This window comes from Grus americana, chromosome 19, assembly GCF_028858705.1.
Source record: "Grus americana isolate bGruAme1 chromosome 19, bGruAme1.mat, whole genome shotgun sequence".
In the NCBI taxonomy this organism is placed as follows: Eukaryota; Metazoa; Chordata; class Aves; order Gruiformes; family Gruidae; genus Grus; species Grus americana.
In genome coordinates, this window is record NC_072870.1 from 5,124,587 (window position 1) to 5,138,769 (window position 14,183).

General features: G+C 65.0%; 4 protein-coding genes and 2 non-coding genes across 8 annotated transcripts; 2 read left to right on the forward strand and 4 right to left on the reverse strand.

The window, feature by feature from the left end:
- Positions 1–485: 485 nt before the first annotated feature.
- On the forward strand, positions 486–2,707 carry TLCD1 (TLC domain containing 1). The gene is made up of 5 exons (XM_054847517.1): positions 486–768; positions 981–1,063; positions 1,386–1,468; positions 1,944–2,316; positions 2,418–2,707. The coding sequence occupies exons 1-5, from the start codon at positions 572–574 to the stop codon at positions 2,522–2,524; spliced, it is 843 nt and encodes a 280-aa protein (XP_054703492.1). The 5' UTR covers positions 486–571; the 3' UTR covers positions 2,525–2,707.
- Positions 2,708–6,200: 3,493 nt separating this feature from the next.
- RPL23A (ribosomal protein L23a) lies at positions 6,201–8,509 on the reverse strand. Its single transcript, XM_054847532.1, has 5 exons — positions 8,420–8,509; positions 7,728–7,908; positions 7,234–7,410; positions 6,776–6,845; positions 6,201–6,266 (listed from the first exon to the last, which is right to left on the reverse strand). Exons 1-5 carry the CDS (start codon positions 8,442–8,444, stop codon positions 6,252–6,254), a joined length of 468 nt encoding a protein of 155 aa, XP_054703507.1. The 5' UTR covers positions 8,445–8,509; the 3' UTR covers positions 6,201–6,251.
- LOC129215319 (small nucleolar RNA SNORD42) lies at positions 6,921–6,988 on the reverse strand. The gene has a single exon (XR_008579959.1). It is a non-coding gene; the product is annotated as a small nucleolar RNA SNORD42 (small nucleolar RNA).
- On the reverse strand, positions 7,511–7,584 carry LOC129215307 (small nucleolar RNA Z17). The gene has a single exon (XR_008579948.1). It is a non-coding gene; the product is annotated as a small nucleolar RNA Z17 (small nucleolar RNA).
- Positions 8,510–8,820: 311 nt separating the features above from the next.
- On the forward strand, positions 8,821–11,918 carry RAB34 (RAB34, member RAS oncogene family). Of its 2 annotated transcripts, XM_054847979.1 has the most exons (11): positions 8,821–8,879; positions 9,613–9,738; positions 9,823–9,914; positions 10,283–10,348; positions 10,555–10,656; positions 10,727–10,791; positions 10,863–10,914; positions 11,096–11,177; positions 11,273–11,363; positions 11,451–11,558; positions 11,641–11,915. In XM_054847979.1, exons 2-11 carry the CDS (start codon positions 9,685–9,687, stop codon positions 11,706–11,708), a joined length of 780 nt encoding a protein of 259 aa, XP_054703954.1. In that variant the 5' UTR covers positions 8,821–8,879; positions 9,613–9,684; the 3' UTR covers positions 11,709–11,915. The 2 variants fall into 2 exon arrangements, with proteins under 2 accessions (XP_054703954.1, XP_054703953.1); XM_054847978.1 differs by lacking the exons at positions 8,821–8,879; positions 9,613–9,738; positions 9,823–9,914 and having other exon boundaries at positions 10,056–10,348; positions 11,641–11,918.
- Positions 11,919–12,103: 185 nt separating this feature from the next.
- On the reverse strand, positions 12,104–14,104 carry LOC129215217 (adenine phosphoribosyltransferase-like). Of its 2 annotated transcripts, XM_054847981.1 has the most exons (7): positions 13,804–14,104; positions 13,383–13,705; positions 13,095–13,244; positions 12,840–12,933; positions 12,615–12,761; positions 12,430–12,525; positions 12,104–12,327 (listed from the first exon to the last, which is right to left on the reverse strand). In XM_054847981.1, the coding sequence occupies exons 3-7, from the start codon at positions 13,215–13,217 to the stop codon at positions 12,200–12,202; spliced, it is 588 nt and encodes a 195-aa protein (XP_054703956.1). In that variant the 5' UTR covers positions 13,218–13,244; positions 13,383–13,705; positions 13,804–14,104; the 3' UTR covers positions 12,104–12,199. The 2 variants fall into 2 exon arrangements, with proteins under 2 accessions (XP_054703956.1, XP_054703955.1); XM_054847980.1 differs by having other exon boundaries at positions 13,095–13,235; positions 13,383–14,104.
- Positions 14,105–14,183: the final 79 nt, after the last annotated feature.

Below are 14,183 nucleotides of genomic sequence, written 5' to 3' on the forward strand. Positions count from 1 at the left end.
ACGTGCAGCGCCTCGCACACGTGGTGCAACACCCCGCAAGCACACGCAACGCCCCTTGTGTACACGCACGCCCGTGCGGTCCACGCGCGCCCGTTCCCGCGCAGGCGCGGTGCGGGGGGAGGCGTGGCCAGCTGGGGGCGTGATCAATGGGGAGGCGTGATCAATGGGGAGGCGTGATCAATGGGGAGGCGTGATCAATGGAGAGGCGTGATCAATGGGGAGGCGTGGTCAGTGGGGAGGCGTGGTCAGTGGGGAGGCGTGGTCAGTGGGGAGGCGTGGTCAGTGGGGAGGCGTGGTCAGTGGGGAGGCGTGGTCAGTGGGGAGGCGTGATCAATGGGGAGGCGTGATCAATGGGGAGGTGTGATCAATGGAGAGGCGTGATCAATGGGGAGGCGTGGTCAGTGGGGAGGCGTGGTCAGTGGGGAGGCGTGGTCAGTGGGGAGGCGTGGTCAGTGGGGAGGCGTGGTCAGTGGGGAGGCGTGGTCAGTGGGGAGGCGTAACCATCCCGGCCCCGCCCGCCCGCCCGCCCGCCCGCGCCGCCGCGCGCCCCGGGCCGCCGGAGCTGGGCGCGATGGGCCCGGGCTGGCGGGCGCCCTCGGTAGCGCTGGTGGGCGGCAGCGTGGCTCTCTTCGGGGCGCTGCGGCGGGCGGCACTGGCCCTGCCCCGGCCCGCCGCCGTGAGGAGCCGCCCCGGACGCGTCTGGCGCTGGCGGAACCTCCTCGTCTCTTTCGCACACTCCGTGCTGGCCGGGCTATGGGCTCTCTTCAGGTATCGGGCAGCGGGGGGGGGGGGGGAAGGGGGAAGGGGGAAGGCGGGCAGGGGCACGGTGCGCACTCTGAACGGGGCTCCGGCACCACCGGGATTTGGGTCCACGCTGGAGCACGACCCTGGGCGCTGCCCGCCCCCCCGGGGAGGAGGCACAGGGCAGGGTGCTCGGGGTCCCCGTGTCCCAGCACCCAGGCTGACTCCTCTCCCCCCAGCCTCTGGCACTCCCCGGAGCTGCTCTCTGACATCCAGGACGGCTACAGCATCTCAGGGCACCTGCTGGTCTGCTTCTCCTCAGGTAAGGGGCCGGGCAGGGTGATGGCCGTGGCCACCCTGCTGGGCTCTGCCTCTTCAGCCTCAGCCGGCACGCCAGCCTGGGACGAGCCCCCGGCTCAAGGGTTGGGTGACTCTCTGTGCCTCCTGCCTTAACCACAAGCACGGAGCCTGCAGGCTGCTAGCCCCAGGGCCTGGGCACCTCCCCACGCTCAGCTGGGGCAAAGGCATTTCCGATGCCTGGAGCACAGTCACGCCACCCTCCTCCTCCTTGCTGCTCCCCCTTAGCACAGCGGGTGATGGTGCACAAGCCAGACCCCCTCAACTCTCTCCCTCTCATCCCACAGGCTACTTCATCCATGACAGCCTTGACATCATCTTCAACCACCAGTCCCGCTCCTCCTGGGAGTACCTGGTGCACCACGCCATGGTGAGCACGGCCCCAGGGCGGCAAAGGCCAGCATGGGGACCGGGGGGGGGCGGGGGGGCTACCACACACCCCAGGGCTCAGCCCATGCAGGTTTTGTGCGTTACAGCGAGGCAAGCTGGAGCCCTTCCCTCCGCCTCACCCTGGCTGCCAGGTAGGCTGTGCACCAACAAGGCGAGGGCGCCCAGCGGGGCAGGATGCCTGCCAGCATCGGCTCTGAGCGCCGGGAGCCAGACAGGCTGCCGCACCGGGCGAGGGAAGAGCTGGAGGCTGGTCCCAGCTCCCCACACAGGGAGGTGTAACTGGTCCTGGGGGAACTGGCTTCCAGACTGGTTTTCCCTTGGCCCAGGCGCCTGGGGGGCTGCTGGGATCTCAGGGAGGGGGGAGCAGCAGTGTATGCCCAAACCTTGGTGGGGAAGGACTCGTCTCCCCCAGGGCAAGGAGAGCTGACCCTGCTGTGTGTCCCCCCTGCTCCCAGGCTATCTCTGCCTTCGTCTCGCTCATCATCACCGGCCGTTTCCTGGTGGCAGCGATGCTGCTGCTGCTGGTGGAGGTGAGCAACATCTTCCTCACTGTCCGCATGCTGCTGAAGATGAGCAACGTGCCTTCCCCAGCACTCTACGAGGCCAACAAATACATCAACCTGGTGATGTACTTTGCCTTCCGCCTGGCACCCCAGGCTTACCTCACCTGGTACTTCCTCCGCTACGTGGAGGTGCAGGGCCAGGGTGCCTTCCTCACCGCCAACCTCCTGCTGCTCGACGCCATGATCCTCATGTACTTCTCCCGCCTCCTCCGCTCTGATTTTTTCCCCTCCCTGCGCAAGGGTTCTGCAGGGAGAGACGTGGATGGTGAGAAGTTTCTGATAGACTGAGATGTGCGCGCTGAGGGAAGCCCAGGCTCTGGCTCCTGGGCATCTTGGGCTCTCCAAACCTGCTCTGATGTGCCTTAGGGCTCGCTCCCTGGCCCCAGGCCCTGCCTTCACCTGCTCTGCTGCCTAAAAGCGCTTCCCTGCTGGACCAGCCCGACAGCCTCGCCGAGCCACGGGGACACCGCTGAAGCCGGGTGCACGGCCGATGGAGAAGCAGCCCAAGCCGGCTTCCGCGCAGGCAGCTGGAGGGCCAGGGGTGGCTGTGTTTCGCAGCTGATGGCCTGAGAGGGTTGCGAGGGAAGGGACGAGTCCCTCCCACGGTGATGTTGGGTGATACGTGCATTAAAATCAGTCTGTTTACTGCTGCCGCAGCACGTCTGGGCTGGCTTTTCTGTGGGGCAGAGCAGCATCGCGGGGAGAACGGAGGGGACAGGGCCATGGGAAAGGATGCGCCCCTGTTCCCGGCGGAGGGCTGGCAGTCCTCGGGGAGGGAGAAGGCACATTTCTGCCGCTCGCTTTGTTCTAGGGACCCTCCAGGGATGCACTCAAGCCTGCTGGGTCCTACCAGCCCAGCTGCACCCTGCTGCACCTTGAATAGCAAGATCCCAGGGATGGGTCCCTCCCCTCCTCCCTCATCTGCTCTTCCAGGGACCCAGGGCTGTGCAGGGAGCAGGGGAAGGGAGCCAGGAGAGGTACGGAGCCTCGCTGCAGTCCCTGACCTGCCTGTCTCCGGCCTGGCGGCGAGGAGCCTGGCTGGGCTGCATGACTCACTCGGCAGCCACGTGAAGTGGAGCTGGCATGGGAAAGCCGTGTGAGGCCACAGGCTCTTCCTGGAAGACTGCTGCATGCTCGCATCCCCCCGGAGTCATCTTCACCAACACAGCGCAGCTCTGGATCCCGTGAGCGTGCTGGGCCCTCTCCTGCAGCAGCAGGACCAAGCTGCCTCCAGCAGCCCCCCCAGAGCGGTGGGAGGACAGAGGGGGTTCAGCTCCCTGGGGGAGCAGGGCCAGAACTGGCCCAGCCGGTTCTGTGGAGCACCAGAGCATCAGGAAGGCAAATCCTGCTGACGTGACAGCTCTGGGATCGCACTGGACTGGCAGAAAGCAGTGGGGCTTAGAGGGACTCCTGCCCAGCCCCTGCTGCGGGGCAGGATGCGTCCTACCAACCCCACCACCAGCCCAGCTCAAGCAGAAACACAACCTGCGGTTGAAATAAGCTGGTGATTAAGTGGAAGTGGTGGGGGATCACCCCTCCCTCCAGAGAGCCGGGAAACACCCCACAGGGCCGGGATCCTGCTGGGGCTCCCCAGCACCCATCAACATGGTGGTGGGCACAGGGGGTGCGTGCTGGGAAGAGTCTGGCAGCCGGAGCAGAGATGTGATACTCAGGATGCGGCATGGGCAGGGTCCTGTGCCAGCTTCAAACCCGCCACCTCACCCCCCCTCCTCGCTCAAAGCGGAGCTCAGCAGCCCCGCACCGAGCTGCAGGGAGTCCCGACAGGGCACAGCCTTACCCTCGGCAGCACGTCCTGACAGCTACGCATCTTCCCAGCTGCAGCTTAAGCCCCACAGCCTCTGCGCATCAACTCCATCTGCAAATGCTCCACACAATCAAGCCCAAATCTCAATTTCCCCTCACTCCAATCACTGCACCTTTCCCCTTGTCTCTCCACACAGAGCAGACGCGGCTCTGCCCCAACAGGTCACAGGCTCAGGGGGACCAGCCCGTGCTCCCACCACCCTTGGGTCAGGCATGACAAAGCTTCCCAAAGCCAGGAGCCCGGTTCCCCCCGTTCCCCTCCTGGCTCCCAGACAGAGCATCTCCCAGCAGCACAGCACTGGCCAGGCTGGGGCAGCTGTGGGTCGGGCCGGCTGCCAGCCCAGAGTGAGAGGCAAGCATGGGGAAGCAAAGCACCAGACAGCAGCAGCCGCTGGGCTAAGTTGAGGCAGGGTCAGGGCAGACTGCAAGTCATGCTGATGTGAAATCCCTCCCCAGCCTCCACGCTGCGGCACATACCCGCTCTTCACCCCCGCGGCAATACCGGCTTTGCTACAAGAGGGGCACTTCTCCCCCCGCATCTTTCTTGGGGTGGCCGTGGGCCAGCGGGAACGTCAGACCCAACCCCAGGAGCGAGCCAGGTTGTCCCAGGTCCTCGCATCACCTAGGAGCAGGGCTGTGTCACAGGCAGGGAAGGCCGCCTGTTGTTCAGCCTTATCTGGCCCCACACAGCTTGCCCACAGCCCTCGCTCTCAGTTTCAAGACCCTGACCCAGGTCTGGGGAGAGATCCTGGGCTCTGGCATGCACCCAGGGTGCCAGCAGAGCCCTGCACAGCACCCACAGATCAGGAGAGGGGCCAGCACCCAGGGAAGCAGCGCTCTTCCCTCCAGGCAGTTTCTCACCCCTACCGGATGCTCTCACAGCAGGCAGGGACCATCTCCTGCCTCCCCCGCAGCCCAGCCAAGCACCCTGTGGGGCCCAGGGAGAATGGGGGTGCCCCTACGCCCATCAGCAGGAGCCAGGCAGCACCACTGCCAACCCCAGCTTTCAGAAGGCGGCCGACAGCAGCCACGCTCTGCCCACACGAAGGCGAGCGCTTTGCGTTACCGAGTCACCACCCCAACAGGGCAATGGCATGATGGCAGCCAGCCTCTCCTGCACCACCATCGCAGCCCCACGATCCTCCCACGTGTACAGCCGCCCCGGTGTCCCCCCATCACCCTGCCGTGGCAGGCAGCTTGTAGCATACCCGACTGATCCAGCTGCACTGCCCCGGCACCCGGAGCCATGGGCACCACGTGAGGTGTCCCAAGCCAAGGGACCACGCAACCCAGCATGGACCTTTACCCCGAGGTCCCAAGAGCTGCAGCTACCAGGACAGCTCCCCCTTCCCATCCGCCACCAGCCCCCACCCATGTTGAAAGCATCACCCCAGGACTCCGCCACCCACTGCGAGAGGCTCAAAGGAACTCTGTGTCCCACTGCCTGAGAGCTTAGTTACCTCCATCAATATTTGCTCATAGCTTTCATCATCTTCAACTACATACTTAAGATCAAGCACCCCTAAAGGCTTAGCTGTACTTTCACCTCCATTCCCCGCTTGCCCAGCGCTCCTGTGACTCTGCAAGCACTCCGAAAAGCCTTTTTCATCTACAAATTTGAGGGAGCGGAGGACTGCCAAGGCAGCAGCTAGTTTGGAAACAGCCCTGCTGAGGCCATGAACCCCGTGAGGTTACAGGCAACCTTAGCAGGAAGCATCAGGGAACCCAGGCTGCGATTCACACACAGCACCACAGGGAGTAGGGATCGTGCCAGAAAAAAATACCCCACGCAAAGTCCTCGCGATGGGATTAGCTTGAGGGCTTCAAGTGAAGCTTGCAGCACAAGTAGCTCATACAGTGGGAAATGGTGTGACACTCCGCCTGCGCCAGATCTGAACCATGAACACATTTCTGTTGCGGTTACTACCTACCTCCTGGGCACTCACTGGCCCGTGGCACGCTCCACAAGGAAGCTACATAGGATACCGAGGACATTGATCGCAAACGTGTTAATTACACAGGGCAACAAAATGCAGGAGGATAGCAGAGGTCTCGGGTAAACAGAGATATTTGAGATTTGGGGGGCAGTGTCACCTCATGGATATCTACCCAAGCAGAGAGAACGTGTCAGTGCCCCAGGAGACCACAGCGACAAGGCCCCAGGCGCAGGACTGCGTGCACAGCCCTCTCCTGGAGCAGTGAGCTCTGCCCACCGAGTGCCAGGGAGGGAGGGAGGGACCCCTTCACCAAAACAAAGCCCCAAAAGCCTGCTGGGTGCTCTTTTTCACACAGGCTATGCTGTCACAAAACACAAGAGCCCCTCAGTGGTGTCACAGGGTTTATTATCCTGTCTGTACAGTCCTTGGTAGATGCAGTTTAGATGATCCCAATCTGGAAAGAAGCAAAGCATGTTAAAACAGATGTTACAGCAGCAGAAGGGCAGAGCCTCTGCCATAGACATTGCTGCCAGGGCCACATCTCCCCAGGATTCCTGTCCTCCGACGACAGGCATCTTCCTCCCAGACCTGGCCAAGTGCCTTACACAACCGCTCTATACATTTACTCCATGGTGATCCTTGTGCTAAGCCAGGTTCCCCTACTCCGGTTTGTACCACCGCTGCCTCCTGCCTTCCTCAACCACCTCGAGGACTAAACCGCCGCTTCCAGGCACAGCCACCTGCACAGCAGAAACCCCTCCTTCACCCAGGCCAGCAGCGCAGCGCTGCCTCTGACATCATTCCCCCTGCTCTAACAAGCTGGCCAAGAACACCGGTAAGGACACTCCACAAGTGCTGCTGTGCTCGAAGCACAAGTACCTCACACCTATGCCAGGAACAACAACCCAGTGCAGGAGATACAAGACAGCTAACAGGAGCTGCAAAGTTTCAAAGATTTCTCACCTTGTTGGCTACATCCAGCGCATCGTAATCTGGAGCCAGTCGGACATAAGCCTTCTTCTCCCCATCAGGCCTAGAGAGGAACAGGAGGCATTAGAACAAAGGCACACAACTCCTTCCACCTGCTCCACATTCCTGCTGTAGTGGTGTGCATCAGTGGTTCCTTTGGAAACATCACTTTACTCAGTGGTAAAAAAATGCTCACATCATTTGCACAAGACTCCCTAGGGGTCAGAAGAGCTCCCTGATGAAGCCGACTCTCTGGTCTGCCAACATTTCCCACTTCCACTAAGACGTGCTCGGTCACAAGTTTTATTTCTCAAAACTGACACTGAAAACACTACAGAGCTTAATCCCACAACTGCTGAAACCCACACGTGTTCACATTTTCTGCTAAAAGCCATTCTGGGCTCTTGAAGCACCTCACCCCCCCCAGTGATCTATTCTCCTCCTCTCCTCACCTAATCAACGTGTTAACCTTGGCCACATCGATGTCATACAGCTTCTTGACGGCCTGTTTGATCTGGTGCTTGTTTGCCTTGACATCGACAATGAAAACCAGAGTGTTGTTATCCTCTATCTTCTTCATTGCCGACTCTGTGGTCAAAGGGAACTTGATGATGGCATAATGGTCCAGCCTGCAGGAGAGAGACCCTGTGGTTAACAGAAGGCTGGCAGACACCATCTCTGCACTTCAGGGGGTTTTAAATACCAAGGGCACCATCTAAGAAAGTTTGGGGTGCATCAGTTGCCAAAAAAAGTTCTCATCACAAACTCTCAGACTTTGGTCGCTTGAAATCATCACCTGCACCCCAAACACCCCCTGCTCTGCCAAGGTGGGACTCAGCTCCCAGGGACCTGCAGAACGGCACATGTCCCCATGCCAGTTCACGCGTGGGGCTGCTCCCACTCTGTGAGCCCTGCAGCAGGGCAGAGCCCAACACCCCACACATACTTGTTTCTCCGTGGAGCGCTCTTCCGTGGGTACTTGGGCTGCCGCCGCAGTCGCAGGGTCTTGGGCCTGCGGAAGGTGGGTGATGTGCGGATCTTCTTCTTCTTGTGGCTGTGGACCCCCTTCAGGACGGCCTTCTTGGCTTTCAGTGCCTTGGCCTTTGCCTCTGTCTTCGGAGGCACAGCTACAACGACACCTCAGTCAGCAAACCCAGGTTCTGCAGGACCGGTATATGCTCCCCTGCCTGCCCCAACGGGCCACGACTTTCCCTATCATACAACTCAACAAACAAGTCATCTCCAAGCGGTCCATGCTCCCTCATCCAACCAAGACCTCCCCAAAAAGCCCGACATTTAAGTTTTCCCTTCCCCTTCCACAAAAAAAAAAAAAAAAAAAAAAGGTCTCCCACCTCACCAACGGACAGGGGCACTCATCCCCAACCAGCTCCCTCACCCCCTACACACCCCGAAGTGTCCTCGCACCGAGACCGTGGCCCACCCTCCCTCAGACAACCACGCCATGCTCGCCGGTGCAGGCCTCTCCCATCCCCTCCACGTGCCCGCTACCCAGCACCACCTTGCAGCCCTCCCTCACCGCCCACCCCGGCTCCCCCGCGTACAACCCGCACCCCGGGGGATGCCTCAGCACGACTCCCCCCAGCCCACGGATCCCACCGTGCCCCCCCCAGCCCTCACCCTCCTTCTTCGCCTTGGGCGCCATCTTGGCCAGGCGGAAGCCGAAAGGGGCCTCCCGCGCCTCACCGCACGGGCTTATAGCCCCAAATCTCGCGAGAGTTTAACACCCACTAGCCTCCCCCCAACTCTCGCGGTACCGCGGAGCCCGCCGGGAATGGTAGTACTCAATGTTTGTCTCATTCGCGCATGCGCAAATGGGTTCGCCAACCCCGCGGGGTCTTATGGGAGTTGTAGTCCTGCGCGCCTCACCCGTTCCGGCGTGGGGGGGGCAGGGACGAGCCCCGGTGTGGGGAGGGATTAACGGGGGTCCCGTTGCGTGGGCAGCAGCGCAGTGGCCCAGCCCGGGAGGAACCGGCGTCCTGGCCCCTCCCCCGCCCCTGTAGGGGCGGGGGAGGGGCCAGGACGCCGGTTCCTCCGGGGCTGGGCGTGCAGCGCCGAGCACCGCTACCGGAGCCGGGAGGTTCGCGGTAACGGGGACGACCCCACCCCCCCCCCCCACCCCCCCCCCTTTCCCACCGATGGGGACCGGGAATGGGGCGGGGAGGGCTTGGCCGTGGACCGGGATGCAGCTTGGGGATGGCAGGGATTGTGCACGGGGGACACGGGGTGGGGAGGGACACGGGGCACACGCGGGGACCGGTGTGACACGGGGATGGACGTGCACGGAGACGGGTGGGACACGGGGACAGGTACATTGGGGGACGTGGGGACCAGTGGACACGGGGACGGCCGTGTGCTGGGATGCCACACGTGGGACGCGGGGACAGCTGGGACGCGGGGACAGTGGTACCCCGGGGTGCGGGGTCGTGGCGGCGGCTGGGACACAGGGACAGTCGTACCCTGGGGTGGCACGGCAGGACGGGTGGGACAAGGAGAGAGCCGTGCACAGGGATGTGGGGGTGGCCGGGGGACAGGGGACAGCCGGGACGTGGGGACAGCAGCACCCCAGGGCATGAGGACAGCCACACTCGGGGATCTTGGGGTGGCTGGGACACGGGGACGGTCATGTTTGGGGATGTGGGGACAGCAAGGACATGGGGACAGCCATGTCCCGGGCATGTGGAAACAACTGGGATAAGGGGACAGCCCCACTTGGGGACACTGGCACAGCTGTATTCCAGGATGCTGTGCACAGGGACGTGGGGACAGCTGGGACACAGGGACATCACCGCTCCCTGCTCCATCTGTCCCAGGCCTCGTGGTGGCCCTCGGCCCGTCCCCGCTCCCCCCGGCCACCCAGCCCGCCCCGGCAGCCCCGCAGGACGATGAACGTGCTGGCTCCGGTCCGCAGGGACAGGGTCATCGCCGACCTGCCCCCGGTGAGCGGGGGGGGAACACTGGCCCGGAGGTGGCCTCGCCGAGCCCCACGGTCACACCGGTGTCCCCCTTTGTCCCCCCCGCAGTGTTTTCGGAAGGAGGCCGCCCTGCACGCCCGCCCCGCCTTCCACCCCACGGTGGCCAGCGCCTGCCAGGAGCAGCGGACGGGCACCGTGGGGTGAGTCCATGGCGATTCGGGGACCCCTCACCTCGGGGTTGAGGGTGGCTGACGAGGGGCCCACGGCCCCACCAGCCCCGAGTGGGGGTCCCTGGCGCGGGCGCCGCGTGGCTGCCGGCGCTGCCCGTATGCCGAGTCCTGCGTCACGGCGCAGGAATGCAGCGCGGGGGGGGGACATGGGGGTCCGGGCTGGGCTGCGGCTGGCGGCGGGGTGGGAGAGCCGGGCTGCGGGGCACTGCCGGATGCCGGGGGCTGCGGGGTGACACCCCCGCACCCCATGAACCTCTCTGTCCCCGTGGCCAGCCGGGGGGAGGCAGGCGGGGAGCCCCCCACCTTGCTGAGCGGCCGTGCATCCCCCTGCTCTGCAGGTTCAAGATCTCCAAGATCATCGTGGTGGGGGACCTCTCGGTGGGGAAGACCTGTCTGATCAACCGGTAACGGGACCCCCCCAGAGAGGCTCTGCGGGGGGGGTTGGGTGGGCGGGGGGGGGAGACCCCCACCAAAGGGCAGCAGCACCTTGGGCTGAGCCGGACTCTGGCTGGAGTCTGGTGCTGGGCATCTCCCGGGGTGGGGGGCACTGAGCCCCCAGGGGGGTGGGGGGGTGGGGGCTGCTGACACCCATCTCCCTCCCCCCCCCCAGCTTTTGCAAGGACACCTTCGACAAGAACTACAAGGCGACCATCGGGGTGGATTTCGAGATGGAGCGGTTCGAGGTGCTGGGGGTGCCCTTCAGCCTGCAGCTGTGAGTAGGCACCAGCCCCCTCCCTGTGCACCCCCACGGCTCCCCCTCACCTCCCCTCTGCCCCCCCCAGGTGGGACACAGCCGGCCAGGAGCGCTTCAAGTGCATCGCCTCCACCTACTACCGGGGAGCGCAAGGTGAGGTCCCCACCATGTCCCACCCCACCAGCTGTCCTCGTCCCTGTCTCACCCCTCCTCCCCCCCTCCAGCCATCGTCATCGTCTTCGATGTCAACGACGTGGCGTCCCTGGACCACACGCGGTAGGTGACACGGAGTCAGGGGGCTCAGGTGGGACCACGTATAGGCGTGGTGGGTGGTGGGGCTGGATGGAGAAGCAGAAGCTGGGCAGGAGGACACAGGGTTGCTGGCAACGCTGCAGCGTGCGAGCAAGAGGGTAGTGCTTGGCCGCGAGCCACCGGCTGGTGACAGTGGCCCCAACAGGCAGTGGCTGGCTGATGCCCTGAAGGAGAACGACCCATCCAACGTGATCCTCTTCTTGGTGGGCTCCAAGAAGGACCTGAGCGTGAGTGTGTCCCCCTTCCCATGGACCCCCTGCACCCCAGCTTGGGGGGGGGGGTCATCCCCACCACCCACCCACCCTCCTGGCTCGGTTGGCAGACGCCGGCACAGTACAGCCTGATGGAAAAGGATGCTCTGAAGGTGGCCCAGGAGATGCAGGCAGAATACTGGGCCGTCTCCTCACTCACCGGTGGGTCCCTGGCCAGGCAGGGGGGATGCGGACCCTGGGGTCTGGCCAGGTGGGGGGCCACTCAGGGGGTCTCGTCCCTCCGGGCAGGGGAGAACGTGCGGGATTTCTTCTTCCGTGTGGCGGCGCTGACCTTTGAGAGCAGCGTGCTGGCCGAGCTGGAGCGCAGCAGCGCCCGCAAGATCGGCGACACCGTGCGTGAGTACCCCCGGCTGGCCCCACGCGGGTGCCCCCTCCCTTACCACCCGCTGCCCCCCATCCCACCCCTCTGTCTCTCCAGGGATCAGCAGCAACGAGAGCGACCTGTACCTGTCGGCACCCCGCAAGAAACCCAAGTGCTGCCAGTGAGGGGGCAGCCCCTTGCCCCCCCTGCGCTCACACCTCTGGACCAAAGAGGGGCGGCCCCAGCTGGCTCCGAGGAGCTGCCCCCAGCCCCCCCGGCCCCCCGTCTGCCCGGGCACCCACAGCCGGGGCGGGCAGGAGCACCCGTGCGGCTCCCTTAGCTATGCAAACCCAGGTACCACTTGGAGTGGGAGATGGCCCCGGGCTCCTGTTTGTCTTAATAAAACCTTTTTTATGCTTTTCAAGAAGGGCGTGGGGCTGGGGGCTGGGGGCGGCCGCAGCTCCCCCTGTCCCCGGGCACAGTCCCCCCGGCTCGTGGACAGGTGGGAGGACGGAGCCAGGGGAGTTCGGCTGCTGCCGAGGAGGGGGGAGCATCTCGGGTACGGTGAAAGCCAAACCAGGTAGTGGATGCCCTGGGCATCCCTGCCTCGAAGAGCTGGCAGCCCTGCACCCTGTGGGGGGGACGTGGGGGTGACACGTGGGGTGCCAACCCCCTGTCAGTCGCAGCCGAACTGGTGGCGGTCAAAGCGGGGCTGCAGGCTGGGGGGGACGCAGTGGGAGCACTTGTAGCGCTCCCGGATCCACCGCCCACCCTCGCTGTCCTCGATGCAGATGGCAGCGACACCTGTGGGACAAGGGTGGGGGGCTCAGTGCTGGCCACCACGGGGATGATGCTCTCGCTGCACCCATGGGTGCACCCCGGGGTGCACCAGTACCCCCCTCCTACCTGCCACGACCCCCCCCAGCCGCTCCACCAGCTGGATGGCCGCTCGCATGGTGCCCCCGGTTTCAACCCACTGGTCCACGAGGAGGATGCGCAGACCTGGGAGGGGGCAGAGGCTGCAGCTGAGTGCCAGGTGCCCGTGCTGGCAGTGTGTCCCCCCCCCCGATGGGAGCACCCCGCTGGCTCACCCGGCAAAATGGCATCAGTGCGGACCTCCATCACCTTCTCCCGGCCCGAGTAGTCCGTGTAGGGCTGCGCCAGCGTCTGCACACAGAGGTGCCCAGCTTTGCGGATGGCCAGGAAGCCTTTCTGTAGAACGGCAGCAGCGGCAGCGCCTGGGGGCGGGCACGGCACCGTCAAGCCCCACAGGGACGAGGGATGGGGACCCTGGGTTCACCCGCATCCCCGCTCACCCAGGATGAAGCCCATGGCGTCGATACCAGCCACCATGTCGACGGGGTCTCCCTGGAAGGGCTGCAGCAGGTCGGCCATGCAGTCCTGCAAACCCTGGGGAGAGAGTGGAGGTGCTGGGTGCCCGCAGCCCATCGTGGGCACCTGCAGCCCCTGTGCCGGTGCCCGTGGGCACAGCCGGGTGCCCTGACAGCCCTGCGGAGCTGCAGCCCACCCAGGCACCCCCGTGGGTGCCCTCTGCCCTGGGTGCTGGGTACTTGCGGGTGGCAGTAGAGCCGGGAGGGGTCCAGCCAGGCGTAGTTGGGACCCTTGACGTTGGGGGCCATCAGCGCCAGGTACCAGCCCTTCTCTCGGACAGCGGGGACATGGCACAGGTCCATGCGTGGGGACCGCAGACACTGCGAGCACTGAGCATGTAACAGGGCTGAGACTCCCCACCCGCAATCTCCGCAGGGCTCCCCACGGCTCGGTGCCCTCCAGCCTCCCCATCCGCACCCCCCACATGGGCACCCTGGGGTCCCGGTGCGCCTGAGTCGGCTCCATACCTGGGTGCCGGCGGCGAGGCTGAGCCGAGCGGGACTGTCATGGGGAGCGTCACAGACAGCAACAGCTGAGCGGGGGCAGCCCCTGCGGCGCTGGGCCCCAGCCAGCACCCTCGGCCAGCTGGGCCCTGGTCCAGTGCCAGGCGGGAGCCCTGCCTGCGGGCCAGCGACGTGCCCCCACCGGGCTCTGCTGCCTCGGCCAGGCGGTTGTGTGGTGGGGACCACCGGGTCTGGGTGTTCGCACCCCGTGCGGGTGTCCCCAGCACCCAGCCGCCTGCCCCAGCGATGCCAGGGAGCGGTGCGGGCAGCATGGTGCCCTTGGCACCCTGTGGGTGCAAGGGTCAGCAAGCCAGGGTGATGCTCAGGGGGCAGCCCCGTGGCCTTTGGGGGTCTTGAGCAGCACAGGGACGTTCTGAGGTCTCACATGTCCCCGTTGGGGTGTCCGGGCACCATCCTGCCCTGCCAAGCGCTCGCTCCCTCGGCCGCCCAGCGCCGCCAGCTCCGCGTCCGGGTTGTCAATGGGCTCGGTGGCGGGGGGGGAGCCAGCCGGGGGGGGCGAGTCCTGGCAGCCGCGCTGGGACCGGTGGGCTGCCAGCCCCGGCTGGGCACGGGGCACCGGGGCTGCTTCTGCGAAAGGCACCGCGGGACACTCGTGGGACGGGGGCACGGGGCCGCGGGGAGCATCCTTCTGCCGTCGGGGGCCGCTCCGGGGCCGGGGGCCGTGAGGGGGCCGGTGCGTCACGGGGCGGGCGCGTTGGGGCCGGCTCGTTACCGGCCCCGGCACATCACCCCACCGGCTGCCAC